Source organism: Cibotium barometz, chromosome 16, assembly GCF_041138505.1.
Source record: "Cibotium barometz isolate CiBa-2024 chromosome 16, ASM4113850v1, whole genome shotgun sequence".
Classification (NCBI taxonomy): Eukaryota; Viridiplantae; Streptophyta; class Polypodiopsida; order Cyatheales; family Cibotiaceae; genus Cibotium; species Cibotium barometz.
The window spans coordinates 24,628,233-24,644,791 of NC_141061.1; the positions used below are offsets into that span (position 1 = coordinate 24,628,233).

Consider the following 16,559-nt stretch of genomic DNA (forward strand, 5'->3'; position numbering starts at 1 on the left):
CAATCTCCCACCCTCTCGTCCTAAGGATCATCATATCGATTTGGTCCCTGGGACAAAACCTCCTAGCAAGTTTCCCTATCGTCTTTCCAAGACTTTAGAGGGCAAGCTCAAAAGCAGTCAATGATCACAGCACTCAAGTATTGGAAGCATGTTCTTTATGGACAAGATTTCACAGTCAAAACACACCACCAAGCACTTAAGTGGCTCCCAATGATGCGCAAAGTCAGTGGAGTGATCAGCAAGCCAAATGGAGTCAACTCTTCTACCAGTTTGGAGGAATGATGAAGTACATTCCTGGTCAACATAACCCAACGGCAGATGCTCTTAGTAGAAAGACCAGCATCCAGACCATGCAAGAGTCTACCATTCTCAAAATCTCTGGAAAAGACTTGGATAGCATGCAAGATCAATCGGTCGATTCCACAAAGTTTAGTACTCAATATAGTTTGGTCCTCAATTTTGAGCCTAGACATTATTCAGTTCACAAACAGGCAAATAAGTCTAGACGAGATGTCCACTTCAAGAAAAGGGATAAGGTCTATTTGCATATCATGAAACAGAGATTGAAACAAGTGGACAAACGTTGTCCCAATCTTTCTTTCCGTAGGTTTCGACCTTTTCCTATAGTTAAGAAGCTAAGTGATGTCTCCATGAAGTTGAAGTTGCCTAACATTTGGACGATACATGATGTTTTCCATGTTTCTTGGCTAAAACCATATGTTGGACCAGAAGTTTTTGATGTTTCAAATAAACAACAACCAGACGTGGTTGACGAAGTAGAAGTCATTGAGCCTAAGCAGATCCTTCATCATCTTTGGACGCATGGTTTCGGTCGAAGACTCCGTCAGTTCTACACGAAGCTCCGAGATCGAGGTACCCACAAAACAGTTTGGCTAGACGAAGAATTCTATCAAGAGTACCCTGCACACACACACACACACAACCTCAAGCACAGAGAAACATGAGAGTGATGGAAAAGATGTACTCAATAATGATATGAAATGAAAGTATAAGTGAGTACTAAAAGGCCTACGGCAAAGTGCCCAACACACATAAGTGTGTTCACACGGGGAAAAAAACCTGTGTCCAGTCACAGGTGCTGCTGAGTAGGAGAAAGACGAGGAGGTGGACCTGCAGGAGGATGAGCGGGAATCACTTCACCTTCCGCTGGAGTAGGTGCAAGAGGACGCTCCTCAGTGCCATCCACATACAACCATACATTTTTGGCAACCAAAACATGACGCATCATATAAGCCCATAGTTGTCTCCATTGAGCTTGTCCTCTTGAGATAGCATTCCAAAGAGGTCATTATTACTATTGGCCATGATAGGACAGCAAATCTATCACAAGTCACCCACGAGTATGCAATGTCCAGCAAAACCGTAAGAATGCGGGAGATAAATAGCAGGATAACCAATGGACTGAAAGGGAACTCCTTCACTAGGAGAAATACATATGCATGTCCCAAATCTGCAAGTGTACTGCACGATGATAAGAGAAAGATCACGAAGACCTACAATCAGAGTCACTTACTCATGGTTGTAAGACCTTAGCGCTGATCCTAGCCCAACATTTCAAGGCCAAGGCCTCCACCCAAACTGGTCAGAGATATCATAGCCATTTACAAGACAAGGGACCCAAAGAATCCAGAAAATTACCATGCTATAGCTGTCACACCATAGGCAACACTCTATAAAGACAAACTGCAAGCATATGAGATTTGAAATATGCACGTCTACTGCAAGCAGCTTGGTGAATTTTAGTGTATCACTTATGGCATGGTAGATAAGCAGCATGAACTAAGTATCTGAAGCAGAAAAATCCCAAAAAAAAAGGGAAACATATGTATTGAACTCACCTTTCAGGGTAGTCAACAATGATATCGAAAAGTTCATTGATTCTAAGATTTCCCAATGTTTCATATGCGAAGAATTCAAGTCGCAAATGCCACCTTACAACTCTTTCATTTGCCTCATTGCTTCCTTTCAAATTTGAAAAACGGGAAGAAGCAATTGGAGATGGAAGATCAAAAGAGCTTGCAAAATCCGGTCTTACAGGAGTACTCGAATCCAGCACTACTTGCAAGAACTGTAGAGGAATGACCTGCACACAATAAGCCACCTCTTAGTAGGACACCGGATCATATCTCATCTGTGAGACAGCAAGTCATATCTTCAACAACATAACCATTCCATCTAGACATCACATCTATATAGCCTCAAAAACATAAAAAATGGTAACCTTGATCCATCGTCGAATCGGAGCAAGTACAGGTTTCTCATAGTGTTTTGTAGCAACAGAGTGAATTTTATCCTGTGAGACAAACAGGGATCTAGAAATAATTAGTCTTGGTAGTGTGATTTGCACGACAAGCCATGTAAAAGGGCATGCAGCAGAACGAAATAATGAGTATGCCATTGGCTTACTTTTAGGAGAGAATATACAGCAGATGCACATGCTTCTTCAGTCATAGCAGCAAACCCCAGCTGCTGTAAGCTTTGAACCACTCTAGCAACCTCTGTAACCCAGGAAGAACCTGCAACTTCGGCTATATCTAAAACATGCCCACCAGGCTCAGTCTTTGCCTTGTTGACAAAGGGAAACACAATACCCTCCATATCATGTACCCCATCTCGATCCTCGATTTCAGCTTCCATGATGTGAAGTGGGCTGCCGTTTCCATTGATTTCCATATCTTCCCCAGCACCTGAGTTTCTCCAGCTGCTGAAAATGCTTTCCAGATCATCATTTTCACTGTTGTAGGCCTCACCTGAGTGAGGCTCATCACCATCTTTACCAGAGTCATTTCTGACTTTCAAGAGAAAAGCATGCTTCTTTGCAACCCTGCTAAAATCTTCAAGACGTGCTTTAAAGTATAGGTTCAGAATCTCTGCAGTCCATAACTTAAACAGAATTAGCAAGCATCCTGAAATCACATCAAAGTAGAAAGAGAATTCATAATATTCAGTGTGTTTGTAACAACCTGCTAGGCGGCTAGGTTGTTTGAACACACTACAAGCAAGAGCTTGAAACCATACCAGAGAAACATTTAGGGGCACTTGTTAGAAGCAGAGCTGTAACAGATGTTTCGTATTTGCAAGTTAAGTCCTCACTGGCGGCTGGACCTGCAGGTTCTTGGGCCCTTCTAAATTGATTCAAGTGTTGGTTACAGGCTTGGAGCGCATGCACAAGGACAGCGATAGACTCCTCTTGTGATGACTTGACATTATAGACATCCTGAAGAGCTTGTGGAAGTGTAGATTGTATCCAGTCATATAGCTGCAGGAATGGTGTGTGAAGTCAAAAACTGGAGGCTTAGATGTCCAGTCATTTTGCACTGGCCCAAGTTATCTGCATTGCACAATAGCATTAATTTATAGCTTCATCCCCTAGCTAGAGCATACCAAGAGCCGCACGATAAAGTCAAGAATCAGAGGAACAACATTTAGGATATGAAATGCCCTATGCATCTTCCACTACAGTACTTAGTACTTATGCATATCATTGGTCTCATGGTCCATTTCAGCCCCAGTAGACATTAATCTCATAGGCCGACTTTGGCCTCTCGTAGACGTTAATATCTCTCTCTCTCTCTCTCTCTCTCTCTCTCTCTCTCTCTCTCTCTCTCTCTCTCTAAACCCTAAACCGTACCATGTGCTAGGCTTATGCACAGATTGCATGACATTGAGGTACCCAAGGATATGCAGTGGGCGATATATGCTTTGCATGAGTCTGTGACAGGCAGAGTCCGAGCTCCAGGCGGACTATCCGATATGGTGACCAACACGATAGGGGTGAAGCAGGGATGCCCGCTATCGCCCACCCTCTTTGGACTGTACATTGATGCGGTCTCTGACTATGTAGACAGATTGGGAGGGCCAAGGGCATGCCTGGCAGGGGTGTTGATACCCATCTTGTTATATGCTGATGATATTGTTCGACATTTCTCTCTCTCTCTCTCTCTCTCTCTCTCTCTCTCTCTCTCAACCCTCAACCCTAAACCATACCACGTGCTAGGCTTATGCACAGATTGCATGACATTGAGGTACCCGAGGATATGAAGTGGGGGATATATGCTTTGTATGAGTCTGTGTGACAGGCAGAGTCCGAGCTCCAAGCTTACTATCCGATATGGTGACCAGCACGATAGGGGTGGGGTGAAGCAGGGATGCCCGCTATCACCCACCCTCTTTGGACTGTACATTGATGCGGTCTCTGATTATATGTAGACAGATTGGGAGGCCCAGGGGCATGCTGGCAAGGGTGTTGATACCCATCTTGTTATATGCTGATGATATTGTTCTAATCTCAGACTCTCCAGAGGGATTACAGAGACACCTCGATGCATTACAGGCTTTTTGTGCGGATAAAGATCTAACAGTGAACCTTGGGAAAACCAAGGTTATGGTGCTTAACACCACACAGGCATGGGTGACGAGATCAGAGCCTCAGTTCACTTTCCGAGGGGAGCCGGTTGAGTACGTTAGGTCATATGTCTACTTGGGGTTACTTTCACAGGACCGCGTTTCTCCCTGAAGGAGGCAGCAACAGCTAGATTGGCTCGAGGGCATGCAGCCTTGGGGGCACTTGAGAGGCAGTGTGCACACATACAGTTTCAAGAGCCACGCACCAAATTGTGGCTATTTGATACGCTTGTCACACCGACCCTCTTGTACGGAGCTCCAATTTGGGGGCCCAGCATACATCACAAATCTCAGAGAGGGATGGAGGCAAAGGAGAGACCACTGATTATGATGATTGCCCGCATGATTCGGAGCAAATCATCCGTACCACATGAGATTGTTCGGGCTGAGCTCAGTGCCGCACCAGTAGTGACCGAGGCCCTATTCCAGGCAGTTACCTTTTTACAACGGCTATCGGAGCTCCCTCAGCAGAGGTACTCCCGATTGGCATTGACCTCATCCATACAGTTGGCAGAGGATGGAGATACTCATTGCTGGTACGCTCAAATGAGATCATGGTTTGACCTACATGGTTTCCGGATAGAGGCACTACCACCCTTTCAGTACAGTCTAGATTGTCCATTTTTGGATCTCACCCGCTCAGAGCAAAACCGCGTGATCAAGATGGATATCATCAAAGTGGACACAGAGTGGACATGGACTAGCCCCCTTGAGCCCTTAGGCACGAAAATGGCTCATTACAAGAGCCATTTTCTACACCTCACCAAATGATTTTATCACCCGTCCAGCGTACATGGATGTACACCTATCACATGGGATACGTTGTGCCATTGGACAAATCCGGACCTCATCACACCAGCTACGGATTGAGACAAGGCGATATGTGCATCAGATCTTGGATGACCGCATTTGTCAGCTATGCTACCAGGAGGCAGAGGCAGAGACAGAGGAGCACTACATTTGCCGATGTACAATCTATTATGAGATCTGAGGGAGATATCACTGCCTCTTCGGAGAGGGTTTTGGGCCGTTATGCAGGATCCTGGAGTTTGAGGATCAGAGATGCCTGGGATTGTTCCTACTTGAGCTCAGGAGACACAGAGAGACCCTCTTGGCAGACAGTAGACCGAGTCATGATGTACCTAGACAGAGGACCTTGACAGATTTCTTCGGCACCAGCAACCCAGCCCACACACCTCCTGATACCTTCTCCATTGGGCCATCAGGGCACCGACCACGCTCCCAGGGAGTCACCACTGATAGAGCAGTTATCTTATGTCATGCTCGTCGGCCACACCCACCAGGATCCCGACCACGGCATCCTCACCATCGCCAGATCAGAGCCATTATTGCTTGGCATCGGAGGCGCCTACCTCGCTTCTACGACCTCTCCATTCTAGACAGCCCCATGGCGGAGATACTTGATCTAAGGAGAGGGCAACACTTCAACTGATCAACATACATGGATCTACCTTATATACATTTTCCAGTATTTTCTCCTTAGTATCATCTCGGAGTCTTACAATTCTGTTTTTATAACTGTAAGACAATCAATTTATTGTACTTTTTAGTCTCATTTAGTTGTTCTCTTTGATGAGACACCAACTTCAGATGTACTCTCAGTTTTGGTCTCATAGACCATTATGGCCTCTTAGAGACGTTAATATATCATTTCATTTCTCTCTTAGGCGCTTAATATATCTTTCTTTCTTTCTTCCTCTCTCTCAGCAATGCCAAAGGTTGCCGCAATGATAGGGAAACTCCAGGCAAAAATGGAAGCCCTAAAGGCCAATGTCAAGGACCATACAGTGGAGGAAGGGGAACTAAATATACAGGAGCGTCTAAGGATGGACTTGGAGCAGCTAAAGGCTGTGAGTGATAAGTTGCAGGAAGAATTGCAGACCACCAAGAAAGATTGGGTGTAGGTGGTGGAGACGCACAACCCCCTCACAGAGCATCATACATGAGACTCTCGGGGAGGAGAACGCAGGAAGGATAGGACCCTCCATGTGCGAGTGCGGGGGCTACAGGTGGGGACTTGTCACCATTTGGCCACCCGAATGGTTCACTCTTGCTTTCACACTATGTACATATTGGATTGGTGTCCATGGCTTATGGAATGTGCCTATGCATGTGATTGACACGTGTCATGTTGTATAGTTGGATATGATATTCGACTTGACGTTATCATGCTCGGAATATTTGGAGGACTTGGCTTTCCGCTGGGACTTGTGCCTTTGTGTACATGCGCGGAAACGCCTGGAGGATTGGCTTTCCACTGGGTCTGGTATCGCATATACTTGCCTGGAAACACCTGGTCTTATATGGTTTCATGAACAGAAATTGCTCATGCCAATGCTGCATTGCATAGCATCTTTATGTGCTTGCTTGCATGTTGTTTTCATGCTTGGTTGACCAATGTGTAGTTCCGGGTAAGGGGACGCCCGCCCATGAACCGTGCGTGCCGGCAAGCCTTCGCATTCGACAAGGGGCTCCAACTCCGATTCTTGGGTCGACATCGTGAAGAGGACAAGTGGAGAGAGAATTCGATCTTTGCACAATAAAAGTGCGAGGGAACTTGAGAGCGTGAGAGCTTGAAAACTTGAGAGATGTGTGGCAAGAAACCCACTTAAGGGGTTTATATAGCCTGCCCCAAAAGCTACTTGAGCTTTTGCTTTTGTGTTTATATATATATATATATATATATATATATATATATGCTGTTTTCTTTAAAAAAAATAAAACACCTTGAAACCTTGGAGGGGACCTTTAAACTTTTTGTTTTAAAAAAAAAAGTTTTAATAAAACCCAAAAAAACAAAAGCGCCGAATCGGCGGATGCTTTCGCTGTTTGTTTTTTTTTTCTCTGGTCCCTCGAAAATAGTGCCACCGAATGATGCAACCGTCGCCAACTTTTGCTGCCGGTGCTTGCTTTCTTGCGGCGTCTGAATTCGCACAGGCGGCCTACGCTGGTCTGCGCCAGCCTACGCCTAGGCCTGGCCGCCTGACTGCGTAGGCTTAGGCGCCTGCCTATGTAGGCCTAGGCGCTTACCTACGTAAGGCTTGGCTGCCTGGCTTCGCAAGCCTAGGCGCCTGGCAGCCTGTAACTGCCGGTAGCCCAACGCTTGCGCCCGCCAGCCTCCGATAGCCAAACGCCAACACCCGCCAACGTGCCCACCTCTCACACGCTTGCTCTCTTCCTCACGTTAAACGAAAAGCAAACCTACTTTTTTTTCTATTTTCTCTCAACGGTTCATGCAATTGCACAAATGAATCTTCACCTACCTCTTGCAAAGCAAATCGACCCTTCTTAGACCACCATCTCCATCATCATGGGTTTCTTTGATGAAAAAAAACACATACTGAATCTGAAAACAGCAGTATGCACAGAAAAACAGCAAGCTTTTTGAACACATACCTTTCATCGACCTCATCTTCTCTACCTACCGACTTGCTCGTTCACGAGGCATGCTCTGATACCACTGTCAAATCCCCGAGGATCTCCTCGTGATCGTTCCTGGTACGCGACTCAAATCCTGCAAACAAACAAACAAACAAACAACAAGGGGGTGCAGGCCTGACTCACCTCCCAACCATGACAGCCGTGGGCGAGCCCACAGTCTTGGCTGTCCCCACCGAGCCACGAGCTGAGATAACTAGGTTGACGTACCGACCAATCTCCTCCTCGTCGCGACGTCCCATACCGCCACGAAGCTACCCTCGCGATAGTGGCAGAGAATCTTCTGGAACTTCTACCTCCCGGCCTAATCCCCAATGGAATAATTCTCAACACCCTCGCCGATCAAAGGGATCGTCCTCTTTTTGGTCCCGACGTTCTCAATCCTTCCAACCACGCAGTTCGGATTGTGGACGGGACCAAGGACGTGACCAATCTCGCAATCCTCGTCCTTTAACTGTTCCTTCTGGACGGGATCAACAAAAGACAAGATTGTGCACAATTTGTAATGGACCTCATCGTTGGTGTGTGTCACGTGCATCCCGCACTTGGATGCCACGTAGACATTTCTGTACAGAAGGTGCAGGACCTGGGATGGTGAACTGGTCCCATGTGAGCCCAGTCCGGGACAAGTCAGCCAGGGATCCATCTCAGTCGTCCGAGGTCAGGTGTGCATTGTCTTGCACATGAGTCCAAGGTCAGGTGTGCACTGTCCTGCACATGAAACAGTGCCAGTCCACGCTGTGAGTCTCCCTCTAGAATGATGTCAGTGGTTCTGTGTATCTGGTATGGTACCGGATGCCAGATCACTGAGTAGATTATGTTTAGGACAAGGGGCCAGCCCATAGGACTACCCCGGATCTGAGTGTGGGCATGGGAATGGTGTAGAACCACCCCCATGAGGGCCAGGAAGGCCCAGGCTGAACCCACCAGCCATGGAGGGGCTGTAGGACAGCCCTAGGGCACAGATAAGGCAATCTCCAGGAGATTACAGCCTTTATATGGCTGTAGGGCATGTATGGGGCAGCCCATACAGGCTGCCCAGCCTTGGGATTGTGGACAAAAGTGGTGTCCAGCCAATCAGAAGCAGGCGCATCACTTTCAGCCTGTTAGGAAAAAAAGGTAGTATTTTTTGGGATTTAATTCAGCATCTTCTGAAGGTCAAGGGCAGGATTTTCCAGCCAAGAAAAGGTCAAGTTTTCTGTATTTGTTTTCAGATTTACATCATTCTAATAAAGCAAATACACCATCCGTGGTGGGGGCCCTACAAAGGGTAATTGGGACCCAATACTGTGTCCTCTCCATCTCCCCCTTCTCTCTCTATTTTCTGCACATCTCCTTTCAGTTTGTGCGTTAATTCCATCGCAAAAAAAGTGCTGATTTCTGAGTTTTGAAGTACCGATCCTTCTCCAAAGCTTCCGCATATTACAGTGGTATCAGAGCCTACTTCAAGGACAAAGATTCAGCAAAGAAAACCAGAAAATTTTTTCGCTCGTGTGGTTGGTTTTTAGACACCGGTGGACTACCCCTTTCGGAGTGACTCCTGTCCCTCGAAGGACGGTTGGTTTTTAGCCTCCGGAAGTCTCCCACACAGATAGTGGATGGTCAGATTGCGTTCCGGAAAGGAATTGCATTTTCCCGCTATGGCGAGTTTCGGCGACGAGAGAGAACCAGAACCATGGGACCAGAGTGCACCAGGCAGCCCAGCTAGGGCACCCGGCTTGAGTGTCACAGATATGTTCCAACAGATGATGCGAGCAATCGCAGACCAGACAGCCAAGTTGGATGAGCAGAAGGTGCGGATCTTGGCTCTGGAGGAGCGTTCTCGCTCTCCAGCGTCGCGTTTTCCATCTCCTCCTCCCTCTCCTTCCGTATCCCAGATACCAGATCCTCGTCACAGGGACCCTCTCGCTGGGTCACAGCCGCAGCCAAGCTCCTTGCTTGAGATGCAAATGCGTGCATTGGAGATCCGACAACGAGAAGACGACGCCATGCGACGCGCGGAACACGAGCGTTACCTCAGAGCTTTGGACGCCAGATTGACACCGGCGGCGCCCTCGAATCATTTTCTCGAGAAAATGAATTTCAGTAAGTATAATGGTAAACTCGATCCCACAACTCTTTATTCATGGTTACATCAATTTGAAGCTTACTTTGCCGCAGTTAGGAAAACAGATACTGACAAAGTGATCTTAGCTAGTTGGTACTTGGAAGGTGAGGCCATTCCTTGGTGGACTCAGTGGGCTCATGCCCACACCAGAGCAGGTATGGCAGCTTATGTGTGGGACGAGTTCGTCCGCGACCTTAAGCAGCGGTTTCTACCGCCCCACTACCTTGAGCGACTCAAAGACGAGTTCAGGGGAGCGCGTCAGAATGCGCAACCAGTCCTTCAGTTTGCCAATAAAATTTCGACCTTGTGTCTACAATTAGGCTTATCTGATTCGGACAAGAAAGGGCAGTTTTTGTATGGCCTGGACACGCAAATCCAATGGGAGGTGCGTATGTTTAGGCCAGCCACCTTTGAGGACGCACTCTCGCTTGCGCAAAGTGCAGAAATGAAACACAATGGTGGCAAGCCCAAGAATTCCCAGCCGGCTTCTCCCAAGGCTAACGCCTCGGGGGGCAAAAGCCAGAACCAGATGGGGTCTTCCCCTGGACAAAGCCCGGGAGCCTCTGGCTCCAAGAACTCGAACAATGCGTCTAAGCTTACTCCAGACCAGAAAGCGGAGGCAGGCAAGACAGGTGGCAAGTTGAGTGCTGAGGAGCTTTCTTAGTACAAGAAGGAGGGTAGATGTTTCTTTTGTCACACAAAAGGACATACGTCTCGGGATTGTCCGAAGAAGCCTCCAAAGGCCGCCGCCGCCTCCACAGCTTCCGTGGTGAGCACAGCTCCCACACAGACCCCAGCAGCTACCCCTAGTTCTTCAACCCCCGGTGCTTCAGTTGGAGCAATTATTAGCCGGGAGCTCGAAGATAAGCAGAAGGGCGCCCATGACCAAGAGTATGAGCGCAACGAATTGCTCAAGTCCTTTGGCTACATAGGTGGCCAAAGAGTCGTCGTCTTGTTTGACAGCGGCAGCACGGAGGATGTGGTCACGGAACAGGCCGCTAGGCGTACCCGTTTCGAGCTGACTCCGGTGGACAAACAGGTTGAGGGTTTCAGCACAGGTATGACAACGAGCGTCAAGTATGAAGCTCTAGGTGCTAAGTTAGTGATTCAGGGCATAGAGTTTGTGCGTGACTTTATGGTTGCCCCTCTTGTAGGAGCAGACATAATTTTGGGTATCCAGTGGTTTCACAAGTTTCTTCCTAATGTCAAGTGGGACAAGCACACGTTCCAAATCGATCGGAATGTGTCAAACACCCCGGTGACCATTAAGTGTGAGCCAGGTATTCCAAACTTTCCGCTCATAAGCCACTTGCAGGCTAAGCGAGCAGTCAGGAAAGGCGCACAGTGTGCAATGATTTACATCCAGACAGCCCAGACGGTGGCCAGTTCTTCCAAGAAGTACTCGGTTCTCCATGAAAAGTTCCAGAAGATTTTTCTTCGGGACAGTCTCCCTCCCCAGCTCCCCCCGTCCAGACCGGAGGATCACAAGATTGACCTCCTCCCAACACCGTTGCCAAACACCTCTCCTTTCGAATTCAACACTATCGTGACAAATTGGATTTCCAAGTCATGAATTCGGCACATTATGATATGATCCTTGGTCAAGAATGCTTGTATCAATATGATTCCTTGATCAGTTTCTGGAACCATTCCATACAATTTACTCAAAATGATATGCTTGTGGCACTCGAAGGAATCAGAGACCAACCTTCTCCACCAACCCTTTCAGCTCTTCAAGTGAAACGGTGGGTCCGCAAGAGTGGTTGTTCCTCAGCACTTTTAATTGTCTATTCAGCCAACGATCCTCCCGAGGACATAGATACAAAGGTGATGTACCTCAGGCAACCTTTCTTTGCTCCATACTTGGAGCTTCTTGCGGTTCTCCCACCTCAGCGACCAGTCAACCATGCTATTGATATCCTTCCTGGTAGTACTCCACCTACTCGTGCTCCATATCGAGTTTCTTTTACATAATCTCAGGAGATACAGCGACAACTTACTGAACTTTTGGAGAAAGAACATATTCGACCAAGCAAAAGCCCTTTTGGAGCTCCAGTACTTTTGGTGAAAAAGAAGGATAAGTCTGTGCGCCTTTGCATCGACTATCGTGCCCTTAATAAGTTGACTATCAAGAATAAGTATCCTCTTCCGCACATTGATGAATTGTTTGATCAATTGCTCCATGCAAAGGTCTTCTCCAAAATTGATCTTACGTCTGGATATCATCAGATTCGCATTCGCGAATGTGATAAATATAAGACAGCTTTTCGCACAAAATATGGTCATTACGAGCACCTGGTCATGCTATTCGGGTTAACCAATGCCCCTGCAACATTTATGAGTCTGATGAATGATCTTTTTCGTCCTTTTGTGGACAAGTTCGTCATTATCTATCTTGACGACATCTTGGTGTTCAGTCGTAATATGGAAGAACACAAGGCACATCTTAAGATCGTTTTCCAGGTGCTTCGTGACAATGATGTTTATATTAATCCAGGCAAAAGTGAATTCTTCAAGACATCCTTGGAGTACCTTAGACATGTTGTTTCAGCAGACGGTATTTCCGTGGATCCAAAGAAAATACAAGTTATTGTCAATTGGCCAACTCCCACAAACATCCATGATGTTCGTTCTTTTTTGGAACTTGCCAACTTCTATCACACAAAGGTTCATCGATGTTCTGAAATAGTTGCTCCTCTCATAGAACTTCTAAAGTCCGCTCCTGCATTCAAATGGACTAAAGCCGCAACACAAGCTTTTGAAAATTTAAAGACAGCTTTGACAACAACTCCTGTCATGGCTATTCTTGACCCTACTCTCCCCTTTGTTGTTTACAGGATTGCTTCTCATATTGCCACTGGTGCCGTCTTGATGCAACAAGGACGTGCTATTGCGTTTGACAGTCATAAGCACTCTGCAATTCAAGTAAGATACCCAGTATATGACAAGGAATTTTTAGCTATTGTTCATGCCTATCGTGCATGGAAACATTCTCTCCTTGGTGTGGATTCAGTGGTGAAAAGAGATCATCATTCTTTGAAATATATCTTCACGCAGCCTGTTATGAATGCTAGGTAAGCGCATTGGGTCGAATTCTTAGCCAATTTTCATATGACAATTGAGTATGTTCCTGGTCTTACCAATGTGGTTGCGGATGCCCTCAGTCGTATGCCGCTAGCTTCGGACTTGGCTATTTCTACAGTTGAAATGGATATACCTCAAAGTTTCAAGGACCGTTATTCAAAAGATCATGATTTTGGAAATGCATTTCGAATTCTCAATTCTCAGAGTGCAACTCCTTCGGGCTTGAAGATTTTTGGAGCATATACAATAGTGGATGGTTTATTATATTATCAGGACCGTATTTATGTACCTCATGATACTCATGTTCGAAGAGTATTGGTGAAAGAACATCACGAGGTCGCTTATGTTGCACACCCAGGCATTAACAAGACATATCGTCTTTTGACAGCTACATACTATTGGCCTCAAATGAAGCAAGATGTTATTAAGTTTGTTACAGCATGTCTCTCGTGTCAACGTATGAAAGCTAGCAGACAAGTTCCAGCTGGTCTTCTTCAACCACTTCTAGTTCCCAATGAACACTGGGAAAGTATTAGTTTGGATTTTATCACTTCATTGCCACGTTCTTCTAAAGGCAATATACAGATTCTTGTGGTGGTTGACAGATTTTCTAAAATGGCACATTTCATTCCGTGCAAGAAAGCAGCCCAAGCTTCAGATATTGTAGTACTGTTCATACAGTATATCTTCAAACTTCATGGATTGCCAAAATCTATAGTTTCTGATCGAGATCCAAAGTTTACAAGACATTTTTGGACTTCGATATTCAAGTCTCTTGGTACAAATCTACTCTTTAGCTCTGCTTATCATCCACAGACAATTATCAGATTTTGGAAGAAATGCTGCGTCATTATGTTCAATCTCGATTCTTCATGGGAAGAATATTTACCTTTGGTGGAATTTGCTTATAATAATTCTTATCATTCAGCTATTGGAATGACACCTTTTTCAAGCAGCTTATGGCCATACTCCCCTTGTTCCTGCCAACTTTGTTCTTCAACATAAAGTGACTTTAGCAGACCAACTCATTCAAGAAATGCAAGATATTTTATTACAGTTATGAATAAGATGGTCAGTGTCCAAGAGCAATATCAGCGCACAGCTAATAAGCGTCGTCGTCACATTGAATTTCAAGAAGGAGACTTGGTATTATTATATATTGCCCCTCATCGATACAAGATAGTGAAATCAGTCTTCCCAAAGCTTCGCCCAAGATATTATGGACCCTTTCGTATTATTAAGAAGAGCTCATCTCTCAGTTATAAGTTGAAGTTACCACCTTCTTGGGGTAGAATTCATCCAACTTTTCATATTTCTTGGCTCAAGAAGTTTGTGGACGGTGATTTTTCAGTTTTAGATATTTTGGATTATGTTCTAGAAATCGAAGATAAACACATACTCTTAATTCCAGAGACAATTCTTGATGTCAAACAGAAAGAAACACGACATAAGCTCACTACAGAATTTTTGGTTAAATGGAGAGATCTTGATGATTCTGACTCTACTTGGCAAAGTGATGAAGACTTACAGGAATATCCAGAACTTCTTCGGGAATTCTTTCAAAGACAACCATATTTTCTTAGCCGGAGTCTTATTTTAAGTGGGAGGGAATGTCACGATTGTGACTAACTCTCTTAATCTCTCCTTAATTACTCCTTAATCCCTTATTAAGAGAAAGGACACTTGTGATGTGTAAGGGTCACACCCTTACACATAGGTCACTATCAAAGGACATGTCTATTCATTAAAAGACACACCCCTAAGTCCAAAGGACATAACCATTGATTCAAGAGCCACACCCCTTCCTAGGGATGTGTCTCTTCACTTGTACCCTTTCGGCCTCTATTTAAGAAAGGTCTTTGTCTCAATGCAAACAACTTAGCTTTCCGCTCTCTAATTATCTTTATTTCTTGTATTCAATTTTAATCATGTCTTAATAGACTAGAAAGTCTTCAGTATATAAAGAAGGCCCTGTTGTGCGTTATCACGGTCAAGCTCAGTGCATATAACACCAGCCCTATCTTATCTGTCACTGAAGCTCGAGATCTCATCAATGTAGCCTTGTTTCACCCCAAATCTCCTACGATGTACCTCCCGAGGCCCCCACACATCTGGTGATGGACTCATAAAGGGTGATGATGCTCCAAACCATGTTAGATGGGACTCCTATCTCTTGTAGACACAATAGGGTACAATATCAAAAGCTTTATGGAAATCCATAAAGCAACAGTAAATCCTTTGATGCTCCAAACCATGTCAGATAGAACTCCCATCTCCTATAGACGCTCTAGGAGGTGGGCTCAGGGTACATTATCAAAAGCTTTATGGAAATCCACAAAGCAACAATAAATACCTTGATGTTGTGCTCTGCCCTCCTCGATGATGGCATGGAGGGTGAAAATGTGGTCAAGGATAGAGTAGCTCCTCCAAAAGCTTGCTTGTCCTAAGGTTCTGCATCCGTGTCTTTCTGCAAATGAACTGAATTCCGCCTCCAGCACCGATCCATAGACTTTGACCAATGTGTGGCCTATGATGATTGTCGTGCAATTATTAGGTGTCCAGCATTGAGGATTGGGGTGATGGTGTTAGTGGACCAAAAGAGGCTAGAAATCCTTCACAAAGGGCTCTATCGAACATGTAGGCTAGTAGGGGCGCTAGGGTATCATCTTTGGATGGCTTTGAAGACCATGTCCTTTGTGAAGAAGGTGGAGGTGGTGGGGGCAACGGTGGCATATGGGGGATATGATATAGGGACTATGCATAGGAGTGCCATGTGTATGGGTGTAACATGCGGAAGCTTCGGGAGAGATCGGTAACTTCAATGCCCAGAAATCAGCACACGTTTCACAACGAGAATAACACACAAAACTGAAAATAGATGTGCAGAAAATATATATATAGAGAGAGAGAGAGGGAGAAGAGGACACAGTCTTGGGTCCCGAATACCCTCTGTAGGTCCCCACCACGAATGGTGTATTTTCTTTTATTAGAATGATGCAAAATCTGAAATAAAAGACTGAACCTGAACCTTCTTGGTTGAGATATATCTCTGCCCTTGACCTTCTTGGCTGAGATAGCTTCCCCCTTGGCTGTCCTGGCCCTTGAGTAGCTCGCAGCACCTTGTGAATTATGAGATGGATTGGACTGAAATATGCCTTGGGTTTATATACCCCTTCCTAGACCTGGTCGACTGGTTATCAGGGGTCGGTTTGCTGAAAAAGACCCACGACTAGTGAAATTAGCATTTAATGCTAATAAATGCCAACGCTTTCACACTGTAACTTCTGTACTGGCCTGGCCGCCTTGTGGGCTGCTGTCCAGGCCTGTGCAGGCTGCTGGGCAGCCCTTGGGCACTGGCCGACTGGCTGCTGGGCAGCTCCTTGGCCTGGCCGCCTGGCTGGGCTGGCCCAAAGGCCCTGTCGGCTGCCTGGCCAGGCCCCTTAGGCTGGCCGACAGCCTTCCCAGCCCATACTAGGGCTGGTGG

At 45.9% G+C, this 16,559-nt stretch overlaps 1 protein-coding gene across 1 annotated transcript in view; it reads right to left on the reverse strand.

Annotated features, from left to right (window-relative positions):
* APC2 (anaphase-promoting complex/cyclosome 2) overlaps positions 1-16,559 on the reverse strand; it is an 87,123-nt gene that overhangs the window by 48,039 nt on the left and 22,525 nt on the right. Inside the window, exons 3-6 of the mRNA XM_086810360.1 lie at positions 3,040-3,280; positions 2,428-2,891; positions 2,243-2,314; positions 1,860-2,104 (exon numbers count right to left, since the gene is read on the reverse strand). Of these exons, the coding sequence (XP_086666486.1) occupies positions 1,860-2,104; positions 2,243-2,314; positions 2,428-2,891; positions 3,040-3,280 (1,022 nt within the window). The remainder of the gene's footprint in view (positions 1-1,859; positions 2,105-2,242; positions 2,315-2,427; positions 2,892-3,039; positions 3,281-16,559) is intronic.